Source organism: Bos javanicus, chromosome 29 (assembly GCF_032452875.1).
Source record: "Bos javanicus breed banteng chromosome 29, ARS-OSU_banteng_1.0, whole genome shotgun sequence".
In the NCBI taxonomy this organism is placed as follows: Eukaryota; Metazoa; Chordata; class Mammalia; order Artiodactyla; family Bovidae; genus Bos; species Bos javanicus.
The window spans coordinates 42551253-42577497 of record NC_083896.1 but is presented as its reverse complement, the minus strand read 5'-3'; the positions used below and the strand labels follow the sequence as shown (position 1 = coordinate 42577497).

The 26245-nt window shown below is 51.4% G+C and overlaps 1 protein-coding gene across 3 annotated transcripts; it reads right to left on the bottom strand.

Moving 5' to 3' along the window:
- Positions 1-2138: 2138 nt before the first annotated feature.
- SPINDOC (spindlin interactor and repressor of chromatin binding) lies at positions 2139-13735 on the bottom strand. 3 transcript variants are annotated; one of them, XM_061406741.1, is made up of 6 exons: positions 13344-13735; positions 9590-9919; positions 9384-9515; positions 9101-9238; positions 8768-8968; positions 2139-2877 (listed from the first exon to the last, which is right to left on the bottom strand). In XM_061406741.1, exons 1-6 carry the CDS (start codon positions 13468-13470, stop codon positions 2666-2668), a joined length of 1140 nt encoding a protein of 379 aa, XP_061262725.1. In that variant the 5' UTR covers positions 13471-13735; the 3' UTR covers positions 2139-2665. The 3 variants fall into 3 exon arrangements, with proteins under 3 accessions (XP_061262725.1, XP_061262727.1, XP_061262726.1); XM_061406743.1 differs by lacking the exon at positions 2139-2877 and adding an exon at positions 2884-4149 and having other exon boundaries at positions 13344-13702; XM_061406742.1 differs by lacking the exon at positions 2139-2877 and adding an exon at positions 4158-4374 and having other exon boundaries at positions 13344-13702.
- Positions 13736-26245: the final 12510 nt, after the last annotated feature.

Sequence of the window (26245 nt, the reverse complement as noted above, 5' to 3'; positions counted from 1 at the left end):
GCTCAGTTTCTCTTCAAGGAGAGAAGTGGGTGCTTCTTCCCTTCTCTCAGTCTGGTTCTGCCCACAGGTCTCTAAAAAGAGCTCTCTGACCTGCACCCCAAGGAAGGCAGTTGTGAAGGGTGGCAGGTGGCCGGCCTCAGAGCGCAAAGGAGTATTGGGCACTAGGGGCACGGGTGGGGGGGGTTGGGTGGTGACACCCTTGTCCCGATTCTTCTCAGTTGTGGCTGGACTTCGGCACTGCACCATCAGCCCCTGGGTCGCTGATATTTGCGAGGGAGGCTTTCCTGGTGCTGCAGCCTCTATGACAGTGACTCTGGCCCCGGTGGTGGACCGCAAGCAATCCTTCACTGGTGTTTAGAAACCTCCTTCCGCACTCTGGGTGGAGCCATGTTCCGGGCTCCACTCTCTGCCTCTCCCTGGAAGCCCAGATGTGCCCACAGGCAGCTTCCAGCCTCACAAGCTCATGGAGTCCCGGGGGTCCCGGCTGAGGCTGGCCAGATCCCTGCCACCCAAGATGTGGGGCTTAAGCCACGGAAGAACCACACCACCAGCAGTTACTCCGACAGCTACCTTGTGATAGCAGAGGACCGCATTCCGAGGACCAGCCCACACAGGAAAAACGTCACAAAGGAATACACACCAATAGGGCACTTAACAAACATTTATTGAGCACCTACTCTGCGCCAGGCCCTACGCAGGACACTAGGAAAATGAAGTCAATGCAATCCAACCCTCGCCCAGAAGGAGCTCACAGTCTAGCGGGCCAAACCTTCAATCATAATTAACAGCTGCGAAGATGCATTTAGCTTCACAATTGTACAACGAGCTTTTCTGTAAGTTCTCCCAATTGTCAACACCCAACAACAGCCACGTTGTTTTAAAAGCACATTGGCATAAATGTAAACAGTCACACGACTCAAAAGACAGACAGCAACCACCTGCAATAATTCAATCTGTGGTTCAGAGCATTTCAGCATTATTTATTCCTTCCTATTCGGAAGGATCAAGTTCTGCCAATTTGCAGAAACGGGGGGAGAGACACAGGGGAGTTCCATGGCCCTCATGCACTGGTGGAGTGGCCTGAGACACCAGGGGTCCTGAATCCTTGCTCAGTTTTCCTCCCCTGGAAAAGGGCCCCTGACATCCTCGGACTCTTTCTCCCAAGCTCATCAGAGAGGGAGAAAGGGCCACATCCTACGAACCAGTCACGCCTGGTTGGGCCCATGGGGAACAACAGCTCAGACAGCCACACAGCACAGCCTGCTCAGCCCAGACTCTTCCCGATTTCGGGACTGGCCTTCTGGTCAGTCTCAGAACCTGCTGGGCTCAGTGTTGTACAGGAACAACTGCCCTGCGAGTCCATCCCCCTCAGGATGCACAAGACCCATCAGAAGCAATGCAGCAGGCCAGGGGCAGAGGGTAGACGGCCCTATTTCTCCCACCCACCCCTGGATTCTATATGGGACAGTCAAGTTGGGGATCTGAGCGCTCTCTCTGCCTCTCTTGAGAGCCCCCATCACCACAGAGGAAAAACCACCCTATGCAGGTTTGGCTGGTGATGGCTGGTTTAGGAGGGAAGGGGTAAGGAATATGGGGAAGAGATCCAAAGTGGGTTATCTCCTGGTTCAGGGAACCGGAAAACCAGGCAAAGGCTCGCTGTGAGTAAGCGAAGGAGATGAAGGCTGACCGCGAGGCTGAAAGGTTGGAGGCGGCCTGCCTGCCTTCCCGTCATGGGGCGGGGGAGGTGGGGGGGCAGGCATCGGTGCCCCTGCACGCTGGCCACAGCCAGGGCACACCAGAAAGATGACCTTAGGTCTCAGCTCCTCCCCGGATGCCCCAGTGTGGCCTGTCTCGGACGGAGGTTCACCAAGTCAGTCAGAAGGTATGTGTAAAAGGCGCTCCTGACCGCATCTGGAGGGCAGGGGTGAGGGGAGAGGCTGAGGCGCCCCTCTGACATGGCCTGCCCCCACCCCGCGCCAGCCTCTGGGGCCGCAGCTTTCTGGCCCACGCCCGGGGCTGCAGCTTTCTGGCCCACGCCCAGGACCCCTGTCAGCTCTCCTGCTTCTCAGGGTCGCTCTAGGGGGCTGGACAGCCTGCTAGCAAACCCCTCCCCGCAATGATGGCCCAGACGAACTCTCTTAATAAAAAAAAATAATTTATTGTCAACAAAGGAGATATATACAACAGGAAAAGAGGTGAACAGGACAGTGAGTGACCAGTCGGCCACCAGTGGGGATGGAGCGGGAAGAGGTAATGGAGGCCTCCTGCTCTGGGGGCCTGCGGGGGGGAGGAGAGGCGTCCCCCGAGGTAGTGGGGCTCAGTTCACGACCACCTCCTGTGTAAGGCACTGTGCCGAGGGAGAATGGGGGGCCAAGAGGGCGGGAGGAGGTCGGGAGACAGTAGAGGTCGGGGTCAGCAAAAGGATCGGGTGGGTGTTCTCCACAGGCCCAATGCCCTACCGCTCGACAGCCACTGGCGGCCCCCGGCCCGGCCTCATGCCTCGCCCCGAGTCACGGCAGATGCTACCCACCCTCCTCTCCTCCATCCTGCTCTGGCACCTGGTTCTACTCTCTCTCTCAGGCGGCCAAGCTGGGGGGCTGTGTGATAAGCCCAAGGGGGACACTGCCTTCTCCCTCCCTCCCTCCCACCCCAGAAAAGCAAGAACCTACAGGCCACTTCCCGCCTCTGGCTGTGCCCCGACAGCGCTGCTGGATTCCGACAGAGCTGCGGGCCAGTCTGGGGCGTCACCTGCTCCCACGCCCTTGGCGCCCTGGGGATGCTTGGACCAGTCTTGCAGGAGGCTGACTGCAGGGGGCTCCTCCAGTCGCACGCGGATGACCTGGAGATCCAGCGTCCCGCGAAGCCCTGGAGGGGGAGCTGGGCAGGGGTGAGGACAGAGAGCAGTCAGGGCTCTCCAGGCCATCGCCTCAGGGTGTTCCTAGAAGGTCTGGGTAAGTCACATCCCCCTTCCCAGGCCTTCCATTCCACAGCCCTGGACGGGCAGTCAGAGGGGAAGCCCAGGGACAGTGGGAGGCCTCGCTCCTGGTCCACCCAAGGACCAGCGCTGACCACAGAGGCATCACGCCTCCTGGGGCATCCGCCACCGGCCCTCCGCAGCCTTCCTCCTGTATTTCCCACACGGATGCTTGGTGCTGTCCTCTGCTCCCCTTACCCCTTTATCTTCAGCTGACTGTTTCACCTGAAACTTACTGGGCATCCTAGCCTGATGGGCTCTGCCCTGCGTGGGCAGAGGTGGTGGGATGGAGAACACCCCAAAGGAGACAGGGCTCTCACAAAAGAGCTCCCAGGTGAATATGCAGGGTGGAGGAGGGAGCACTGCACGGAGAGTCCTGGGGTGAACATCCAGCTCTGCTTTGCAAACCCGACCAGGCTCTTTATCTCCTGAGTCAGTACTGGCCACGCAGGGATCACGTGTCCACATTACCAGCATGGAGAAGCTACTCACAATGGGCAAAATCGGATCTCAAGATGGGAAAGCGGACTACTGACGGCCCTGTCAGGTACCAACCCCGCCCTGGGCATTGCATAAGCAGTTCCAAAAGTTACATCAAAAAGCAAACCCAGAAAACAGAAACCGGTGACAACTGTGAGGTGTCTGCATTAAACCCGTGGTTTTTGCCTTTACTGTTTCTAGAGACTTCGTGATTTGGCAGGGAAAACGGGTACAACTTTGCTATACCGTTTGCTGGGACGGAACAGGACTCAATGGCTGCCACCGGGTTGTGCAACTGAACAGACTCTGCTTTGTGTTCACATGAGCTGGTTTGCCTTCCTGACACACACTATGAGGACAGGTGGGGCCCTCTCATTGGGCTCCTTAATTCAACAATAACTTACTGGGCAACCACACTGTGCCCAATGCTAGTCTAGCTGCTGGGGGTTCCCCAGCACATGGGGCAGATCAAGTGGCCTTTCTGGAATTTATGTTCCAGCAGTGAGAGCCAATAAACAAGATAAACAAATTAAAAACGCAATGTGATATATACGGATAGAAGCAAAGTAAAAAAGCACACCAGAGTAGGGGACAGGATATCAGGGAGGATCTCACAGAGGTGACTGGAGCTGACCCGTGAGCAAAGTTGGGCAGGAAATGAGGAGTCCACGGTGTCTAGCTGGGGAACAGCATTCCTGGTGGGAGGAAGAGGACATGCGGATGCCCTGGTGAGCAGGAAAGGTGAGGACCACCAGTCCCATGAGGACTCTTGAGTTTTCTCTGGGATGTTACAGTGAGCGCTGGAGGGCTGAGCAGAGCAGTGATAGGATCCCACTTGTGTTTTCAGGGGGGCTTTGGCTGCTATAGGAGACTGACCGCAGCAGGCAATCATCAGAAGCCAGGAGACAGTCTAAGGAACCCTGGATGAAGGGAGCAGCAGTAGAGATAGTGAGTGAGTGTGTGTGTGTGTGTGTGTGTGTGTGTGTGTGAAACCTGAGCATCTTGGAGGTGGGGCTAACAGGATTTGCTGACAGACTGAAGTGGGGTCTGAGAGAGATAGATGACAACTCTGAGGCTTTGGTCCAAGCAAACTGAAGAACGTGGCAGCCAGCTTCCCGGGGAAGTGAAGCCCGGGGAGCGGGTAGTAAAGAGGCTGGGGTAGGGGAGGAGACTGCGGGTTCCATTCAGAAATGCTGTCAGAAACACAGAGTTTGGGGGATCTTTTATACAACCAACCAAACACATCAACTGCGCGCAAGAGAGGCTGGAGCCGAAGGGACAGGCCCGGGGCGGTGGGGAAGGTGGGCCCATGACAAGCTTCGAGCCTGCGATCACCCAGGGTGTGAGTACAGATCCTGACTCACGGTTGGGTCATTCATTCATTTGCCAAATACACAGACGGCACCCATTCTGGGCTGGGCACTGGGGATATTACTGTGAATGAAACAGGCAAACTTCCAGACCCAAGGAGGCATAATACTCTAGAAACAGGAAGTAGAACCACCATAGGATCCAACTTTTGAGAGCTGGAAGCGAACAGGCAAGAGAGGCAGGGGCAAGCCCCTCACGGTGCGGCCTGAGAGGCCAAGGGCAGAATGAGCCTCCAGGAAGGAGGGCGGGACAGGCTCCTGGTTTCTGCTGATCAGGAAAAACAGGGACTGAGAACTGACCACTGGGTCTAACTTTATGGAGGTCAGTGGCCATCTTGCCAAAAAAGACATGTAGGTGGTAAGCATGAGGTTGAATCTAATGGCTTCCAAAGACAGACTGGAGACTGTTGAGAAAAGCTTTTCAGCAAAGCTAGGGACAAATGTGACAGAGGCTATGATGGATGAGGGCTGAGAAGGGAGAAATAACATCTCTGTGTAAGCTGATGGGGAAGACCTGAAGCAAAGAACAGCTCAGAGTCCAACAGAGGAGACTTGATCCCTGGCACTTGCGGCAGGCTGGGCGCTGCATGGGCGAAACACACATGGGCTGCCCGAGGCTGTTTCCTCTTCTGTAAACCGGGGGCTCAGCACCCCGAGCCCAGAACCACCCCCACTTGCCTCCTGGCCCGGCCCAAATCCCTCTGCTCCCCCAGCTTCAGCCCCCTTCTCTTCCTCCACACTTGTGCATGTGTGTGCAAATGTGAGCACCACCTCTGGGGGTGGCTGGGACCCATCTCTCGTTTCTCACTAAGGCTCATCGGAGCAGAGACTCTGGAAATGTCACCACCAGAGTGACGAGTGAAGGCAGTTGCCATCCACTCATCTGTCGGTAAATCTTTTCCAAGGGCTTTCTTTGTGCATGCCCTGTTCCCGGTGCAGAGGGTACAGCAGTGAACAAAGCCTGCCACGCATGAAGCACACACACACACACTCGTCTTCTTGGTCCAGTCTCACACACACACTTTCTTCTCCTTGGTCCAGTCTCACACACACCCGTCTTCTCTTTGGTCCAGTCTCTCTCTCACTCCCACACTTTTTTCTCCTTGGTCCAGTCTCTCTCACACACACACACACACACACACACACACACACATTCTTTTCCTTGGTCTAATCACACACACACACACACTCCCATTTTTCTCCTTGGTCCAGTCTCACACACACACACACACACATTCTTTTCCTTGGTCTAATCACACACACACACACTCACATTTTTCTCCTTGGTCCAGTCACACACACACACACACACACACACACACACTTTCTTCTCCTTGGTCTAGTCACACACACACACACTTTCTATTTCTTGGTACACACACACACACTCTTCTTCTTGGTCCAGTCACATACACATACACATTTTCTTCTCCTTGGTCCAGTCTCTCTCTCTCTCTCACACACACACACACACACACACACACACACACACACACACACACACTTTCTTCTCCTCGGTCCAGTCAGGAACACACTGGTCTAGCTGAGGTATCCTAAGCCAGGTCTCAAGGTCTTATTCTAATTAAACACCAGCAAGGATTTTCTCCACTACTTGCAAGTGGGCCCTCATGGCTCACCGCCTCTCCTGGCCTGGACACCCTCAGCCTGTAAGGCCCCAGAATGTCCAGCAAGTCTTCCCTGATGGCTTCACACACATGTCCATCAGCTCAGCTGACCACAGTGACTTCCTGCCCACTCCCAACTTCTAAATCCTTGATTTTTAATTTTCTTTTTTAAAGTGGTAGGATCTCTAGTCCAATAAGACCTTTGGAGAACTTCAAAAAATTAAACAACTCAAAGTAGAACATTCTGGTTGAAGCCTCACGTTTCTGAGACATCTGAGCTTTGGGTTCTTAAAACCCAAAACCAGTCTACAGTCACTAGTCTGGAGGCCGTACTGTGCATAGAACCATCACGGGCACCCTGCTAGTCTGGATTTGCTGGCCTGGGCCCCTCAGAGGACCACTTGTGTCATTTCTCAGGGTGCTTCCTGGGTCAGGCTGCAGGCACACGCACCGCTGTGTCACTCACCATCTCCTGCGGTTTCTGAACTGTCCCCAACCTCTCCAGGTCCCTGCCGCTGTCAGGACATGGCTCAGCACCTCCCTCCCTTTCAAATCAGACGGCTGAACCCCGAAGTCTCAGGCTCTGCCCACTCACCCCAAACGAAACTGAGACCTCAAGGATGCTCTTCGCAGCTACTGGTCACTCCAGACAGGTGGAGTTTGGGCACAGGGTACCCCAAGGCTCGAAATGAAGCCCCCGCCTTCTAGAATGAAACCAGAAGACCCACCAGCCAGTGGGAGAGGTCAGCTGTGTACAGCAGAGGTCCGCTGACATGAGGGGGACCAGGAAACACACAAGTCTAGGCAGAGTGCGGTCCTGGGAAGGCAGGACGCAAGGTGACTCACGCTGAGACCTGAGACAGTTAAAACCCCACGGGGGTGAGGCCCACCTTCAGACTGGAGACAGCAGAGCCCCTTTGGGTCAAAAATAAACAGACAGGAGTACACAGGCACCTATGTGCACGCAGAGCTTTGTGAGAGGTTGGACGGACATAAGCCAAATTTTTGACAGTGGTCACCACTGAGTGACGTGGGCTGAAGGGAAGTGAAGCTTTTTCTTTAAGCAAAAAGCATGCCTCCTTTTTGGGAACCCTGCTCTGGGGAGCCTCCAGCACCCCGTGTGCTGTCTTTCTTGGAGCTTCAACTCCAAGTGCCCGTTTCAGGCGGGCCGGGATGCGGTACTCTGTGTATCACATTCACTCCTTCAAGAACCACTTTCTGCACCCTAGATGCTGCGAGCAGGGCCTGGCCGGGCGAGACAAAGAGAGAGGAACCAGGCGCCCCGCTGGAACACAGCCCAGTCTCATCTCAGTTCTGCTACTGCTGCATTAGGTGACTGTCCTAGCAAGAGTACCAGTCCCTCAGAGACGTCCACGTCCTAATCCCCAGGGCTATGAGTATCGTTCGTTCACAGTGGGGGAAAATCAAGGCTACAGGAGGAACTGACGTTGCTCATCAACCAACTTTAAAATTCAATGGAGCCTTGGATGACCTAGGAGGGCTCAGTGTAATTACAAGGGTTCTTAAAGGGGAAAGAGGAGGTCGAAGAGCGAGAACCAAAGATGGCAGCCTAAGAAAGCCTGGGCACGGCTGGCTCTGAAGACGGAAGGCGAGCACAGCTGAGGAATACAAGCAGCCGCGAGAGGCTGCAAGAGGCAAGACTCCCTCTTTAGGAGTCAGAAAGGAGTTGGCCCTGCCGACACCCTGCCTGTAGCCCGCTGACACCTCCCGTACGAGGACTCTGGCCTCCTGAACTAAAAGGCAGTGTATCTATGTTGTTGTCAGCCACTGAGTTTGTGGTAATCTGTTACAGCAGCCACAGGAAGGGAACACATGGACGTGGAAAAGGAACCACCTCTCTGAGACTCAGCCATTCGGAAAAAGACACTTTTATAAGCGCCAAATGAGCTGCATATAAGTTTCTTAAAACCAGAGAACATGATATAAACCCAAGTGCCCACTGGTATTACCAGACACACCCTGAGCTGAGGGTCTGTGGCGCATTGACCTCCGTCTCCTGTTATCAGTCCCATTTAGGCCCCTGGTGGGCACCTCAGGCCCCAGCTGGAATCAACCGTGAGTGTGGTGATGGGTGTCAGGCTTTGGGGAACACTGGCCTAACTCAACCTAACAACCAGGATGCTCCCAAGAAGCGTGCCAAAACTTCAGCTCTCAGGCTGGCTGCTGTATTCAAATCCACCTGCCCTCAGCCCAGCTGCCCGGGGACCAGAGCGCCGGTCACCTCTGCCTGGGGCTCCACCCTGGGGACGTGGCCTTCCCAACCCTGCACACCTGCCACCCGCAGCTCAGGCGCTCACCTGGGGAGGGGCTTTCCGGCTGGAGACGACCTCCTTCGGCCCCTTTTCCCTCTTTGGGCAAGTCTCTGCGGTTTGAGGCCCTGAGCTGGGTGTGGGAGAAGAGCTGGAGGGCGAAGCCGGCCGGGAAGCTGCCATCCGTGAAGTGCCGGACCTCGGCCGGAGCAGCGAAGGTCTCCATGGGTGAGTCCGGCGAGGGGGGGTCTGAAGGAAGGACGGGATCAAACTGTGAGGCCACACTCCCAAGGCCCGCCTGGGTCTCGGCTGAGGGGCACGTGACCCCTGCCCCTCCCACCCCAGCTTTCCCCCTGGAGACCACACCTTCCTCCCCTTCACCTGGGTCAGGGTCTGGGTCTAGGTCCAGGGTTTTGGTCATAGGTCTGCCTCTTTTCTTCCTGACTGGCTCCTCCCCAGAGGGCTCCTTGCATCTCTGACCACGGGGCTTCTTGCTTACTGGCTCTGGGACAGGGGCCGCTGCAAAAGATAAGACCTTTTTGAGGCCTGACTCCCGCAACTCCAGGGCTGCAGGGTACCTGCTGAGCAGCCTGTCTCCACCCAGCTGGCGGGGCTCATGATACCCTCACCCCAACTCAGCCTCGCTGGCTTTGGGATAACTGACCAGGAAGTTCCAGAGGGCGAAGTCCCCTGGGCCGGGTCCTTCTGGGGAGGGATTGGTTGTCCTCGGAGTCGAGGAGAACGACAATCTCTGCTGGCATCCTGGCAGGGTCCGGGTCGGAGTCCTGGCCTGAGTCTGAAGTGGGCAGATACCAATGATCAATCACGAGCTCCGACTCTCCCCTCCGCCCCCACCCCTGCCCCCACTACCTGAGTGGGGTGGGGACGGCTGCTCCGCTCGAAAGTCTTGCACAAGGGCCGCCCCCTCGCTCCAGGCCTCCAGGATGTTGCTCTTCTCGGAAGGGCTCAGGTCCAGGGTGTGAGGATGCTGCTCCAGGATGTGGGCGCGCGCCGTGTCTGCTGAGGGGGCCTGGATCTCGGCCCCACACACCATGCACAGCGCCCGCCCGCTGCCTCCCGGGCTGTTCCCCACCAGAAACTCCTGCTCCCAAGACACCTGCTGTCTGGGCTCCTCAGAGCTATCGTTGCCCGCCTCCAGGAGGCTGGGCCTGGGAGGTGGGATCTTTTCCTGCTGGGCCACTAAGGAGGAGAGGAGGGGGAAGGTGTTATCAGTAGAGGTACCCACACCAGCAAGAGAGAACAGGGTTCCCCAAGCCTGGCGGTGTGTGCAAGGAAGGACCTTTCCCATCTAGAGTCTCTTTTCTTCCCCCTCTGGAGCCCACAAGGCACCAGCCACAATAAAAGCAGCAGACATGCCACCACATCCCGCTAGCCCAACCTAGTCTCCGACCACAGGTCCAACAGGTTTTTCCATAGACTGCATTCCAGCATGGCTCTGGTCTGGGCACACTGTTCAGACCACCCCATCAGTCTGGCAAACTTCTTTCACGGCCCTACTCAAATCCTCGGCCCTGTGAAGCCTTTCCGATCACCCACCCCCGGCAATTGTATCCACATCTGACTTCTGACAGTGCTCACTTCCTCAAGGACAAGAACAGCAAACTTTGTCATCTTATTCTCCTGCAGGGCCTGGCATGCAGGGAGGAGATGCTCGATGAGCCTTGGGTCAGCGAAGGGCATCCAGGCCTGGTCCTCCACTCGTTGGGGCCCTGTCAAGGGGCCTCTCCCCCAAAGCCTTTGCAGCGGTGACCTTGTCCATCCCCAAGGGTGGACCCAGCACCTTCTCCCTGTGCACACGGGACCATGACATTTGACAGGGTGGGAACCGTTCTCAGCTTCGCAAAGGATGCAGGCTCAGATCCTCGTGAGCCTGGCATCTCAGAGCTTTTAATCCCTTGTGGGTGCACCTCTCTCCCACCTGAGAGGATGGGGCAATATACAAACAGGGGAGGTCCTAATACCTGGGGACTTCCTGGAAGAGGTGGCATCTGAAACAGGTCTGAGAACTGGCTTGGTCTCAGAAGGTTTAGCTCCAAGGCTGGGTGGTACCTCTCCCCCAGGTGACAGTAGCTGCAGTTCTTTCCCACCACTCCTCCAAAATAGCTTTGTCAAGGTCACCAATGCTACACCCAGCGGTCAGCGCTTCAACTTCATCCCCTGGCAGATCACTTCTTTCATCTTGTCACCTGGTTTCCAGGGCACCACCTTCTGTTGGTTCTTTTCTTACTTCATGGAGGCTCTTTTTCGGGCACCCGTGCCAGTTCCTTCTCTAGGAGAGAACCGTCTTCTCACCAAGGCCTGCCTGCCATTCCTGAGAAAGCGGCCATCAGCCCCACCTGAGCGTCCTGTTCCCCTCACTTCATCTCCTCCAGAGCACACAACGCTGCCTGACGACACACGTGCTTTTCTTGTTTCCTGTGTCTCCTCACTTCGCCGCTGGTCTGTGACAGCATCGATTTTTTGATCCTTCACACCTGTATCTCCAGCAACTGGCCCAGTGCCTGGCATGCTGTGGCATTCAGCAATGTCTGGTAAGGATCGACTCAGCCTCCAAGCTCGAACCACGGGAGCATTCCACGACTCAGTCCTAGGACCCCTTCTCTGTCCACCTCCTTCCTCTGGCGGTCTTGCCCCAAAGCCTGCTTGCTGACAACTCCCATGTCTATACCTCTAGCCAGACACTCCCAGGAAATTTAGATCCATGTGTCTTATTTCTCATTGGACCTCTGTGCTTCAATGTGCTTCTCAAACTTGTCTTGTTTAAACTGTAACCTCCTACAGGCCTGCCCCTCAGTCTTCCTGTCTCAGCAAATGGGAAGTCCATCCTTCCAGTCACTCAAGCCAAAAACCTTGAATTTGTGTTTTTCTTACCCCCGTGCACCAAACCTTTCAAGAAACTTGTTTCAGGATCTTCGCAATTGCTGTTCTCTCTGCCTAAAATGCCTTACCTCCAATTATCTACAGGATTCCATTCTTCACTTCCTTTGGTCTATGTTCAAAATACACCTTATTAAGAAGACTTTCCCGACCACTTGCTACTCCAAATAAACCACTCTCACTCTTCTTGATTCAGTGTTCTCTGAACTACTAGTCACCATCTAACAAGCTATACATTTATTTATATTCATCTATCTCTGGTCATTAGCATATACACACAAATTCCGGAAGAGCACGGTTTCGACTTTGTTTACACTAATTAGCATGCCCAGCCTAAAACAATGCTTGACATGTAAGTGTGGTGCTCAGTCGTGTCTGACCCTTTGTGACCCCATGGACTGCAGCCTGCCAGGCTCCTCTGTCCATGGGATTTCCCAAGCAAGAATACTGGAGTGGGTTGCCATTTCCTGCTCCAGGGGATCTTCCTAACCCAATGATCAGACCCACATCTCTGCGTCTCCTGCACTGGCAAGCAGGTTCTTCACCACTGCACCACCTGGGAAGCCCTGACATATAAGAGGTGCCCCAAATACTTGTTGCATGAACCCACTTCCCTGGTGAAGAAGGATGTTCTTGCAGTTGTTGAGATGGTTAACTGAGACAGTCTGCCACTGAGCACTCAATAAATGCTAGCAAAGGTAGGGAGAGAACCTCTTTCAGATGGAAAATGCTTTATTTCCCTCATTTTAAAGCCCTCCAAAAAGGAAGAGTGGCGGTGTAGGGAGACGTCAGTATGTTCTGCTGAAGCTAAATGAATGGCCTTGCTCTCAAGCTTTTGGGTATTGTCCCCACTGAGAGAGGAGGTATCCAGGAATGCAAAGATCTGCATTTTCATGAATAGTATGTCTTCCATGAAGGTGGCCTTTTGTTTCCTTAGGGCCCTCAACATCCTGAGGGCTGGAAAAATCGGTGGAGGAGGAAGGGAAAGTGAGTGCTTACACATTGCTCTTCAAATCCCATCTCAAGGCCCATCTCCCTCTAGAGTGGCCAAGGGCTCCTGTAGCAAACATTTCTTTAATAAAACTGTGTGCCGTAAGCAATCCTTTTCACCCCTCTAGCGCCAGAATCTGACACCTGTGGCTTATGCGTGTACAAGGCCTGGGAATGGTGGCGGGGAAGCGCAGGAAAGCTTTAGGGTTGGAGCGCCCTTAAAACCCACCTCTCGGCGGGCTACACCGGCGCCTGCCTCCACCCACCGAGTCGCTCCGAACCCCGAGGGGAAGGGCCCCGGCCTCCGGCCTGGAGGCCTTGACGCCCCTCGGCCTAGAACACAGCCTGGCCCCTGGGCCTGCCTCTGCCTTCCCGGGCGGGGGACCCGCCATCGTCACCTCGAAGCCGTCGTGCTGGGCCCGGGCGAGGGGGCGCTCGGGCACCGAAGATCCGGAGCGCGCCGGGCGTGGATCGAAGGCTCCAGACCCCGGGCAGGGGTGGGGGAGGGGGAGTTCGGGGAGGCCTGAGATTCCAAACCCTGGTGTGGGGGTGGAGCAAAAGCGCGCCAGGGCCTCAGACTCTGTGAGGAAGGGGGCGCCCGGGCCTCAGGCTGGAGTCGGGTGTGGGCGGTTGGGCACCAGACTGGAGGTGGGGGAGGGGTACCCGGACCCCGGACTGAGGAGGGGACGCCGAGCCCGGACCGTGACGCCGAAGTGGGATCCCCTCCCCTCCTCACCTCTGAGCATCGGCTCGGGCCGCGGAATTACGGCCACCACCATGGCCTCCTCGTCATCCTCCCCTTCCTCGCATTTGAGCGTCACCTCGAAGCAGTCGAGAGCGGCGCCCTCGGCCTTCAGAGCCATGGCGCGGCCCGGGGGGTGGGGTGGGGTGGGATCTTGGTGACCGGACGCCGAGGACGGGCGCGCAGGCCTGGGCGCCTAGGGCGGCTGCCACTTCGCGCCCCGCGCAGTCCCCTCCCCGCCGCCCGCCGCTCGCCGGCCCAGCCTGCGGACGGGCGCGTCTGGGCCTCCCTAAGACCTAGACCGTCAAGACCCCGGGGTGGGGGGGGAGGGCTCAATCCGGGGCCCCAGCCCCCCGCCGCTCCCTTTTATGGAGGCTCATTGTCGGCGCCCGCCCGGCCGGCCCGCCGGGCCCCGCCCCCGACTCCGCGCGGCCAATCGCGTGTGGCCCCGCCCCGGGCACGCGGCTCCGTTAGAATCCCGGGGACCCGCCAGGGGCGGGCAGGGCCGCGGGCTTCCGGCTGCCCCAGCGCGCAGAGGTGGGGGTCGCTGGCCCGCGGGAGAGGACCCTGAGCTCCTCCCGGCCGGGAGCGTCTGGAGCCGGCCAGCCGAGCCTGTCGGGTCTCCCGCCCTTTGCGACGCCGAACCGGCACGCTGCCTGCACGTAGGGCGCTACCAGGCGCCCCAGGGTTTTGATCGAGCCCGACTCAAGCTTTTACCTGAACGAGCCCTCCTCCGCCAGAAGATGCCCCCGGGCGAGGGAAGAACCGGTAGGGGAGCGAAAAGGGCTTTGGCGTGGGAAGAGTGGAGACTGAATTCCTTAGGATTTGCCAGCTCTGGGACCTTGGGTACGTTATCTGTTTTCTTAGACTATTTCATCCTTTATTTAAAAAAAAACCAAAAAACATTGTGGAACCTTCTGGACAAGGATGAAGATGCCAAGTGGAGTGTTGTGAGCGCGCGTCCACCGGCCGAGGATTGTGATTTCCATATTTTAAACGCGAGTCCAGACATCGTGCTCCTCCCCACTAAGGTCACTCGGAAGCCCTTGAGAGCCCCGGACCAGAGTCCAGTTGCCATGACGCTGCTGCATCATGATTCCGGTCTGGCTGAGCTCTGACCTCTGCGACAGAGAATGGGCATCTCCGTCTACTGTAGAAGCCCTCAGGAGAATTCAGTGGAGGACATCCCTGACACTGAAAAATCTCTCATAAAATGCCACTGTACCAGATCAGAATAAAGGTATTACTAAGTGTGTTTACCCTAATTCTATCTTAAGGTTGTTCGCTCCCTTTGCTGCAGACCCCTTCCTTGCCTTTCTGCTCAGCTCTGTATTGCCCTGCAGGGTGCAGTTTCTCTGGCTTCCAGGACAGCTGCCTTTATTCAGCCTTGGGTTTGGCGAAACGGAGACAGAGGCAGGAGACTGGAAGGTAGGAGGCAGGAAAAAGCCAGGTTATTTCTCTTGCCCGTGGTTCCAACTTCTCAAAGATGACCCTCTCCCCGACTCTCCACCCCCTCCGTTTGTCCCTCCAGTTTAGGAGTGTGGGCAGCTTGTTTTTGCTAATCTTTGGGTCGCCTCATTGTCCCCTGTTGGGTTTCTCAGCCCTTCTGTCACCCCTGTCACTGTGTCACCAATACGGGGTGCTGGATTTTCTGGTTTACATACTTAAAGTGGTTCCTGTTTGCCTGCTTGGACCTTGAGTGATACACCCAATGTTATACCAGGCACTTTGTAGACATTATTTCTTAGACCTCACAAGTCTTATGTGGTAGATTGTCTTGTTCCCATTTTACCTAGCAGGAATTTGAGCTTTACAGGGTTTTATTACTTGCCCAAGTTAATCAGCACGAATCCTATTTCATCAAATCTAGCATGAGCATTTCCCCCTGCATTTTAACATCTTACAGTGGGGGTACTTTTTTCTCTAATGGACACCAGTGTGAAGTTTTAGGGCTATCAAGAAAGTATAAGATGGCCCTTCTGATATTCGGATAGTGATGATTCCAGCAGAACATAAACCATTGCTATTTTAAGAAGAAGAGGAAGAAACAGGCCCCAAACGGAGCCATTTGCCCTCAGGACAGCAAATCAAGGCTTACTTGCAGTTTCATCCTTTCCCAGGAATGTGATCTATAAATAGAAAATCTGAAATTTGCTGATCAGTACTAGTCAGGTAATCTGCATAAAAGACCCCTTCTGTCCCCTTTCCCCTGAAAAGAAGATAACCTAGACTGGAAAAGTTCTCTCTTTGCTAATAATTTCCCCACTCACCCCTCCTTCCTTTTGTAAGACCCTTCCTTTTTGTACAGTTCCTTGGAGCACTTTTCTGTTCCCTAGATGGGATGCTGAATCATTAGATAAAGCCAATTATTCAAATTTACTCAGTTGAGTTTTGTTATTTATCAGTGCTTACAATGAGACATGCTTAGATGCTCACATGTGGCCACTTTGTGACCACAAAAATGACTTGGCCTTTCTCTGAGTGATTGGTGGTGGTTTTTTTTTTTTTTTTTGGTTTGGTTTGGTTTGTTTTGTTTTTGCCACACCACGTGGCTTGTGGGATGTTCCCCAGCTAGGGATTGAACCCCGGGCCCCAAGAATCCTAACCTCTAGGCCACCAGGGAATTCCCAATTGGTGCTTCTTTACGGAAGATACAAATCTAGCCCTGTTTGAATCTTCCTGCCTCCTAGGTAAGCATTGTAAAGATACCCAGTCTCTGAATTGCCCCTGCTTCTTGATAGCCTTCAATCCAGACCTTGTCCCCACTTCCCTAATTCCTCCACAGAACCAGGGGAAAAAGCCCACATTTAAGGACACACACACGGTGTTCTCAGGGTAAGCTCTCCTAACTGCCTGCAAGTTAAATAAACCTGACTTTTTGACTACAGGTGTGTTTCTGGTGGTCTTTGGTCAGGACTTTGACAACCTTAACCAATTTATTTTGCTTACATTTTCCATTTTTATACATATAAAGAGTGATACATGATAAAAATCTATGCCACCATGTCAGTCTCAAAGAGCTCTTTAAATAACTATACAATTCCAACAGGTAAGAAATCATTGTGTCAGAACTTGGCAGCATTTTTTTTTTTTAGGGTTGAATAAAATCAGAAGCCCACCAGGCTCCCCCGTCCCTGGGATTCTCCAGGGAAGAACACTGAAATGGGTTGCCATTTCCTTCTCCAATGCATGCAAGTGAAAAGTGAAAGGGAAGTCGCTCAGTTGTGTCCGACTTGTAGTGACCCCATGGACTGCAGCCCACCAGGCTCCTCTGTCCATGGGATTTTCCAGGCAAGAGTACTGGAGTGGGGTGCCATTGCCTTCTCCGAAAATAATGGTTCATCTTACTTCTTGTGCTCTATTGAGTGAAATCCAGTCAGTTGCAAAAGCAGGACTCAACTCCTGTTCTGCCCATTCTACCCATCCACTGGCCTTGCTCTATCCTCTACAGCACCACGCTACCTCACTGGGAACTTTAGTTGTTAAATGAAAGGGTAGATATTATTAGCTCCAATACATGCATACAAAGAAACTAAATCCAGGAGAAATAAGTCACTGGAGATCAAACAGCTTGCAAGTCACAGAGCGATTCTGACTGCAAAGCCAGGGCTCTTTTCCATCATACCTACTGCTGAGGGAGCCCTCCCTGCACAGAGCATCCCAGGGGAAACTCCAGGACCAGCTTAAATGAAGCTGTTACCAGCTCCCATCTGTCGGACACGTAGTCCGTGCTGAGTCCTTTTTGAAGGAATTGGGACTTTTAAGTGCTGAGCTGGCCTGTGTGGAGGAGACAGGGTAGAGGTTTACTAGGCACGTATGTCTGCAACTCATGAATTTGGCCTTGGATTATGAGATTCCTAGAGCAGGGGAAGGTCAGACTGGAGATTAGAGACATGGAAACAGTGGCCTCTGTCCCAGTAGTTAGCTGTTCCAGGCCATTCCCCACGTCATCCCAGAGCTGGAGGCCCACGCTGGGATGAAGCCTTGCCTTTTTTTTTTTTTTTTTAACTTTTTAAAAAGATTTAAGTATAGTTAATTTACAATGTTGTGTTTGCTTCGGGTGTACAGCAAAGTGATTCAGTTATGTTGTTTACTCACGAAGTCCTGTCCGACTCTTTTGTGACCCCACGGACTGTAGCCTGCTACACTCCTCTGTCTCTGGAATTCTCCAGGCAAGAATACTGGAGTGGGTTGCCATGTCCTCCTCCAAGGGATCTTCCTGACCCAGGGATCAAACCCATGTCTCCTGGAAGTCTCCTGCATTGCAGGTGGATTTTTTACCACTGAGCCACCTGGGAAGCCCCAGTTCAGTTTTTTATATATATATATAGCTTTTTCAAATATACTATCCATTTGCATATATACTTTTTCAGATTCTTTTCCATGATAGGTTACTGTAAGACATTGAATAGAAGCATATCCTTTTGATCCAGCTCTTACTGTTGGCATTTGGGGCCTTGGTGATGAGAGGGGACAAGAAGTGGGCTGCTGTGGGAAATAAAGCCAGCCAGAGCTCTAAGTGAAGAGAGGGCTGTTTGAAGGCTAAGAGTGGGTGTGTGGGGCTGCACTTTTAACTTACTTGGCATTCTGTACTCATAGCAACACTTCTATTGTGAAACTTGTGCTCTAATCACTTGTCAGCATCTTCCAGTTTCTTGGTCTGTGGGTTGCCAGAGGGCAGGTCCATTTCTCATCCATCTTTCTAGTTCCAGCCCTGGCCCAGGAGCTGTGGTGTTAGCACCAGCTTGGTGTCTATACTGCAAGGGTCTTGTTCAAACAAAATGGGCAGGAGGCAGGGTAGGGGCGTCGGGGAGCGGCTTCCCTGGTGGCTCAGTGGAAAAGAATCCACCTGCCAATGCAGGAGACACGAGTTTGATCCTAGCCCGGGAACTAAGCCCACACACTGCAACTACCGAGCCTGTGCTGTAGAGCCCAGGAGCTGCAATGGCTGAACCCTCGAGCTGCAGCTACTGAGGCTGGACGCCCTAGAGCCTGTGCTCAGCAACAAGAGATGCTACTGCAATGAGAACCCTGAGCACTGCAACTGGAGAGTAGGCCCCGCTCATCACAACTAGAGAAAAGCCCAGGCAGCAAGGAACACCTAGCACAGGCAAATAAGGCAATAAACAGAAACCAAAATGGGGGATCTGTTGGCTCATGGAATTCAGGGAAGGGTTGAACACTCGATCTTGCAAAGGGCAGGGAGACAGGCAGGATGTGAACACCATCAGTCCATCTTTCCATTCCTGGTCTCTGCCTTTTTCTGTGCATCAGCCTTATTCTCTTCTTGTAGATGGCTTTTTCCCACATAGCAGGAGATTTCCCACCATTTCCCGTCTACTAGCTTCTGTGCTTAGTCGCTCAGTCATGTCCGACTCTTTGCAACCCTATGCACTGTAGCCAGGCACCTCTGTCCATGGGGGTTCTCCAGGCAAGAATACTGGAGAGGGTTGCTATGCCCTCCTCCAGGGGATCTTCCCAACCTGGGGATTGAACCCAGCTCTCCCACGTTGCAGGTGGTCTCTTTACAGTCTGAGCCACCAGGGACTGGGTATGTTTCAAACCTTGTTTCTCCTCCACTGCCCACGTGCGCCTCGGGTGCCAGGCACTATAGAACACACTCCTATCAGCAGAAGACTTCTGATCCTGCACTTTGGTGTCACAAAGTGAGCTGAATCTGCTTAGTGAGCATTCGGAGAATTTCTGGAAGCCATGCCCACTCAGGACTGTTCTTAGTAACTAGACAGGGAAGTGGCTATGAACGATACACATCTATAGCAGTGTATTTATACAACTCCTCCCACTGATCTACTACACAGCTGCTGAACTCAACAGTCAGAACGGCCAATGGCCATCCCTCCTCCACTTGATGTGAGGGGAAGAATGGTGGAAAAGGCGGCAGAAAAACTCAGCCAGGGACTTCCTGGTGGTCCAGGGGTTAAGAATCCGCCATGCAATGCAGGAGACACAGGTTTGATCCCTGGTCAGGGAACTAAGATCCACATGCCAAAGGACAACTAGAGAGTCTGGCACAGATCCCACGTGACTCAACGAAGGTTCCCCGTGCCGCAACTAAGACCTGATGCAGCCAAATAAATACATAAAGATTAAAAAACAAATAGCCAATTGAATGCAACAGGAATTTTGGGAATAAATTAATATAATAGTAAAATACTAAAAATCACAACAGCCAGTAACAGGAATTGGCTAATTAAATGGTGGTGTGATAGCACCACGAAGAGCAAATTTCTAGACTGTAACAACATAGAAAAGCATTTGTGGAATAATGTTAAGTGTGCAAACCCACAAACATACACAGAAAAGCATTTGTGGAATAATGTTAAGTGTGCAAACCCACAAACATACACAGATATTCCTTGACTTACAGGTTTATTCCCATAAACCTACCATAAGTTTGAAATCGTACAACTCAGATTGTCTTTTAATCTGAGTCTTTTAATTGAGATAACACACCTGATCTCAGGACTTAATGAAGCTCAGGTTGCTCATGTCTCATCACAGAAAGAATTCAGTGAGAGACAAAGCGATTTATTAAGAAGTGGACTTATTTAGAGAGATACACATTCCATAGACAGAATGCAGTCTGTCTCAAAAGGCAAGAACGACCTTGGGAGAAACACACTCCACAGACAAGAGCGTGGGCTATCTCAAAAGGCGAGAGGCCCCAAAATACAATGTGCTTAGTTTTTACGGGCTGCATAATTTCATAGGCTAAGAAACGGGAGGATTATTCTGGCTATTTTAGGAAGGGGATAGAGATTGCCAGGGACTGGGCCATCACCCACTTTTTGGCCTTTTATGGTTAGCCTCTGAACTGTCCTGGGTGTGTCATTTGAGGCTCAAGGTCTATTGGAAGTCAACTTGTCTGCCATCTTGGACCTCGCTGGTTCTAACCAGTTTTTGTCATGTCCTATGGCCATGTCAAGAGCCTCCCCAGTGGCTCAGAGGTAAAGAATCCACCTGCAATGCAGGACACTTGCAGGAAATGCAGGTTCGATTCCTGGCAGGAGAAGATTCCCTGGATAAGGAAATGGCAACCCATTCCAATATTCTTGCCTGGGAAATCCCATGGACAGAGGAGCCTGGTGGGCTACAGTCCATGGGGTTGCAAGAGTTGGACACAATTTAGCGACTGAACAACAACTATTTTCTAACAAAGTGTTGAATATCTCATATAATTTATTGAATACTGTACTGAGAGTGAAAAACAGAATGGTTGTCTGGGTGCAGGATGGTTGGAAGTGTGTCAGATTTTTACCCTTGTGATCACATGACTGACTGGGAGCGGTGGCTGCCGCTGCCCAGCATCATGACAGAGGCTGCATATTGCTAGTCTGGGAAAAGATCAAAAGTCAAAACTCAAAGTATGGTTTCTACTGAATGCATATTGTTTTCCAACCATCATAAAGTTGAACATCTTCACTCAAACCATTGTGAGCTGGGGACCACCTGTACACTACAATTACATGCGTGTGTACTAAGTCTTGCTTCAGTCGTGTTTGACTTTTTGTGACCCTATGGACCGTAGCCAGCCAGGCTCCTCTGTCCATGGGATTCTCCAGGCAAGAATACTGGAGTGGGTTGCCATGCCCTCCTCCAGGGGATCTTCCTGACCCAGGGATTGAACCAGCTTCTCTTACATCTGCATTGGCAGGCAGGTTCTTTACCACTAACGCTACCTGGGAAGTCCACATACTATGATTATGTTGAAGCAAAACATTGAATAACATTAATAAAGATTGGAGGTAAACCTGAGACATGGAAATAAATCTGTTATGATGGCAGAATTATTGGTGAGGAAATATATAAACATTCAAAATATGTAAGTACCATGAAATTCACACGAACATTAAAAATAGCAGTGATAAAAAATAGCGGTGATATACATTTTTATATAAAAAGGTATTCATGAAATTTTAACTGACAATTGCAACACAGTGTACATCATAATTATGTTAAAACATCAGTGTGATCATGTATATGTAAGAAATTGTATAAAAATAAACACTGTTAACATTGGTTAAGCCTGAATGATGGGATTATAGTTTTTATATTTTAAAGTTTTCTGAACTGATTTACTTTTGTAATCAGAATTTAAAATATAGTCACTTTATTAAAGAAAAAGGACTTCCAATGCAGCAGATATTAGACAAATGTCTCATAATGTAGGAACGAAAAGAATTTGGCCCAGTAACTGTGGTAGATTGGCTTATTTCCAACTATTCCACTCCCCCTATAATAAGATTACAGGCCTAGCCCCTGTGCCTGGAGACTTTTTAGTGCCTCTCATTAGGCAGTGAATATTCACCCATTCCACTGACTTGGAGCTTGGCAGAGGGACTTCCCTTGGCCAATGAAATGTGAGCAGGTATGAGATAATCTATATTCTAGCTGAGGATTCCTGCATTTGTGTGTGGCATGCCTTGGCCTTTTCTGCCTGTGCCACCCAGCATGAGAAGAGCATGCCCCAGGGAAATGCTGTGTCTCCAGCCTGGGTCCTAGAATGGGAGACACCCAGTCCAGTTGAGCACAGCTGGCCTGGTAGAGGCACAGGTGACCCAAAGACCTATGAGCGAGAAATGAGTGTTTGCTTTTCTAAACAACTGCATTTTGGGGTTGTTCGTTACACACCCTTGCCACAGCAAGAAGCTGACTAATACTCCACACCTTGCCTTTTCTCCCCAAGCCGCTTGTTCTTTTTTGAATAAAATTTTATATGGCTGAGAGTGGCAATAGGGGGAACAACCATCTTGGTTTTCCTGAACGATTGAGGGGTTTCCTAGGACATGGGACTTTCAGATTTTCAAAAACAGCTTTATTGAGATATAATTTACATCCCATACAATTCACTCATTTACAGTGTACAGTTCAATGTTTTTTAGTATAGTCACAGAGGTGTACAACCATCACAAAAATCTAACTTGAGAACATTTTTGTCCCTCCTCCTAAAAGAAGTTCCAGGCTTATCTGCAGTCACTCCCTATTGTTCCCCTCCTGTCCCACAGCAACCACTAATCTACTTCCTGTCTCTGTCAATTTGTATATTTTGGATATTTCATATAAATGGAATCCGACAGTACAGCCTTTTTTGACTGTTTTTTTCTTAATTACCATGATGTTTCCCAGGTTCATCCTTGTAACATGTATCGGTTTTCATTGCTGGGAAAAATTCAGTTGTATGCATAGACTGCGTTTTACTCGTTTGTTTATCAGGGGTGGCCATTTGGGTGTTTCCACCTTGGGCTGCTGTGAATTGTGCTGCTGTAAACACTTATGTGCGAGTCTTTGTTTGCACATCTGTTTTCACTTATTTTGGGTGTCTGCCTAGGAGTGGAATTGCTGAGTGAAATGGTAATTTTATGTCTAACTGATAGAGGACCTGCGAGACTGTTTCCTCCAGCTGCTCTGAGGTACATTCCTACCAGCAGTGTAAGAGGGATCCAATTTCTCCACATCCTTGCCAACACTTGTTATTGTCCATCTTTTCTATTACAGCTCTCCTAGTGGGCACACAGTGGCGTATCATAGTTTTGATTGTCATTTCCCTAAATGACTAATGCTGTTAAACATCTTTTCGTGTGCCCATTCCCCATCTGTATACTTTCTTTGGAAAAATGTCTATGCAAATCCTTTGCTCGTTTTAAAATTAGGTTATTAGTCTTTGTACATTTGAGTTGTAAGGGTTCATTATATATTCTGGAAACCAGACCTTTCTCTGATACACAATTTGTAAATATTTTCTCGTCTGTGGGGGCGTCTTTTTACTCTCTTAATTTGCAGCAAGAAAGTTTTACATTTTGATGTGGTCCAATGAATCTGTTTTCCTTTGGTCACTTTTGCTTTTGGCAGTGTGTCTACCAGCTTCCTCATTCGGAGTCAACATCCCTAAGCACTTATGGTGGGTTTTTTAATCACTGAAACTGGATGCCACCTACCTTGAAACTTTCCTCAACATTGTGCTATTGGCACAGTAGTGGTTAAAAGCCCCTGCTCTGGAGACAAACTGCGTGGGTTCAAATCCCCACTAGAGCTACCACTTAATGACAGTGTTTTCTCTACCCTAGGGTCACTGCCAGGTAAGCACAATGCTGGGTGTTCAGTTCAGTCACTCAGTCATGTCCGACTCTCTGTGACCCCATGGACTGCAGCACGCCAGGCTTCCCTGTCCATCACCAACTCCTGGAGCTTGTTCAAACTCACATCCATTGAGTCGGTGATGCCATCCAACCATCGCATCCTCTGTCTCCCCTTCTCCTCCTCTCTTCAATCTTTCCCAGCATCAGAGTCTTTTCCAATGAGTCAGTTCTTCTCATCAGGTGGCCAGAGTATTGGGGCTTCAGCTTCAACATCAGTCCTTCCAGTGAATATTCAGGGCTGATTTCCTTTAGGATGGACTGGTTGGATCTCCTTGCAGTCCAAGGGACTCTCAAGAGTCTTCTCCAACACCACAGTTCAAAAGCATCAACTCTATACCAGTGCTGGGTGTAGGGGAGAGAAATCAAGAACAGGGATAGATGGGACTTCCCTGGTGGTCTAGAGGTTTAGAATCTGCCTGCCAATTCAGGGGTCATGGGTTTGATCCCTGGTCCGGGAAGATCCCACATACCGTGGAGCAACTAAGCCTGTGTGCCACAACTACTGAGCCTGTGCTCCAGAGCACGTGCTCTGAAACAAGAGAAGCTACCAGAATCAGAAGCCTGCTTACCACAGTGAGAGAAAGCCCACACACAGCAACAAAGACCCAACACAGCCAAAAAGAAATAGATACATAAATTTTAAAAAAAGAATGAAGATAGACCAGGAGGACAATTAACAGAGCTTCTTCTGTGTATCCTCATAATGGATTGGACTTAATGGAGGGCCTGAGCAGATCTGAGAGTTCAGGATATGGACCATACAGGAAACTCTGGCACATGCCTTCACATCTTATCAGTTACACCTCTTTTCCAGTCACGTTTGCCAACTTCCCTTCACACAGAAGCAGCCTGACCGCACCCCGCCACACTCTGCACCTCTCGCTTCTTGCTCTGGGGCTTCTCTGACCCTCAGCGTGGGATACGTGGAGCCCTATCCAGTACTAACACTTGCACACCCTAGAAGTGGGTGGAGCGGATGCCCCTGGAGCCATGACTGACGGGCAGGGATGGAAGCTAGTGAATAAGTGCTTACACGTTTGTCCTTCACTTTGCTTCCCCAAAGATACCAAAGGAAGGGGTGAAGGATGCTGAATGGGTATAAACAACAGCTGCCCATGTTTTTTACTCAAAAAGAATCTTTAGAAGGATCCCAGGAATCTAGATGTGTAATAAGCCCTGTAGGGGACTCCTATGCAGTCTAAAAAAGTTTGCAAAACACAGAATTAGGGTATTTTCTGAAGGAATTTACATTCTAAGAGGAGCAGAGATTACAATGGAGAAGGAAATGGCAACCCACTCCAGTATTCTTGCCTAGAGAATCCTGTGGACAGAGGAACCTGGTGGGCTCTGTCCATAGGGTTGCACAGAGTTGGACATGACTGAAGTGACTTAGCATGCATGCATGCATTGGAGAAGGAAATGGCAGCCCCTCCAGTGTTCTTGCCTGGAGAATCCCAGGGACAGAGGAGCCTGGTGGGCTGCTGTCTATGGGGTCACACAGAGTCGGACACGACTGAGCAACTTAGCAGCAGCAGCAGCAGAGGTTACAATTCTGGCACACTTGAACATCCCCTTGTGTCACACAGAAAAGCATTCTATGACTGTCTGTCTCCATCTCTATGTCATTCATCTCTTCTGACTTGGCATCCCCATCCTAGGTACGCCCAGCATGTGTACATGAACTTCCTTCCCAGTGTCTCAGTAAGATGACTGCTCTCTTCCTAAGGAAGGCTCCACTCCTTTTCCACAGGAGAAGGTTTTGCTTCTGGGTTCCTTCCTGTATCCTGTGGTCTAAAGAGAGCAGGGTCCTGGACTTCAGCCGGAAGGGCACTGATGTTTGCTTCCTGCCAGCCCGCCCCAGGTGATGAATGGCTTCCAGGACCCAGAGCAGGGATGCCTCAGTGGACCCACCAATTTTAGCTCAGTTGGAAGAGTGAAAGCAGCAGGGCCTGCTGGCTCCCTTATTAGATTTCTTCCTAAGTAAGTACCTCTTTCAAAGACCTCCCCCCCAAACAAAAAAGTTTCTAGAGGCAGTAAAGATAAATGCCTAAAAAGATGTTTTCCCCATTTCCATGGCTAGCTCTCTTCTCAGAAAGTATTCCTTCTGACTTATGACTCAGGGAGTGGTTTTCATTAAATTCTTTTGATTTAGAGTCTTCTGATAAAGTCGATAGGGGTGGGGTTGGGGAATTTGGTACCTCTTCCTGATTTGGCTCAGACGGTAAAGAATCTGCCTGCAGTGTGGAAGACCTAGGTTTGATCCCTGGCTTGGGAAGATCTCCTGGAGAAGAAAATGGCAACCCACTAAAGTATTCTTGCCTGGGAAATCCCATGGACAGAGGAGTCTGGATAGTTCATGGGGTCATAAAGAGTCGGACATGACAGAGCAACTGACATTTTTACTTTCCTGATTTAAACAGGATAACATGTGGCAGATCTGACTTTGGCAGAGGGAGAGGCTCCTCAGTTTCTACAACAGGGACCATGTCTCACATATGTTTTTCCCTTACTTAAAACACCATGTCATGTCTTTCCCTTACTTAAAACTCATCCATGTTTCCCAGTTGTTGTTCAGTCGCTAAGCTGTGTCTGACTCTTTGTGACCCCCATGGACTGCAGCATGCCAGGCATCCTTGTCCTTCACTATCTCCCAGAGTTTGCTCAGACTCGTGTCCATTGAGTCGATGACGCCATCCAACTATCTCATCCTCTGTCGCGCCCTTCTTCTTCTGCCCTCAA

Coding starts and splice junctions, on each gene's coding strand:
- SPINDOC (XM_061406741.1), bottom strand. CDS start 13,470: ATGGCTCTGAAGGCCGAGGGCGCCGCTCTCGACTGCTTCGAGGTGACG. Junction 9,920..13,343: donor GCCCGAGCCGATGCTCAGAG/GTGAGGAGGGGA, acceptor TCTCCTCCTTAG/TGGCCCAGCAGGAAAAGATC. Junction 9,516..9,589: donor GCCGTCCCCACCCCACTCAG/GTAGTGGGGGCA, acceptor TGCCCACTTCAG/ACTCAGGCCAGGACTCCGAC.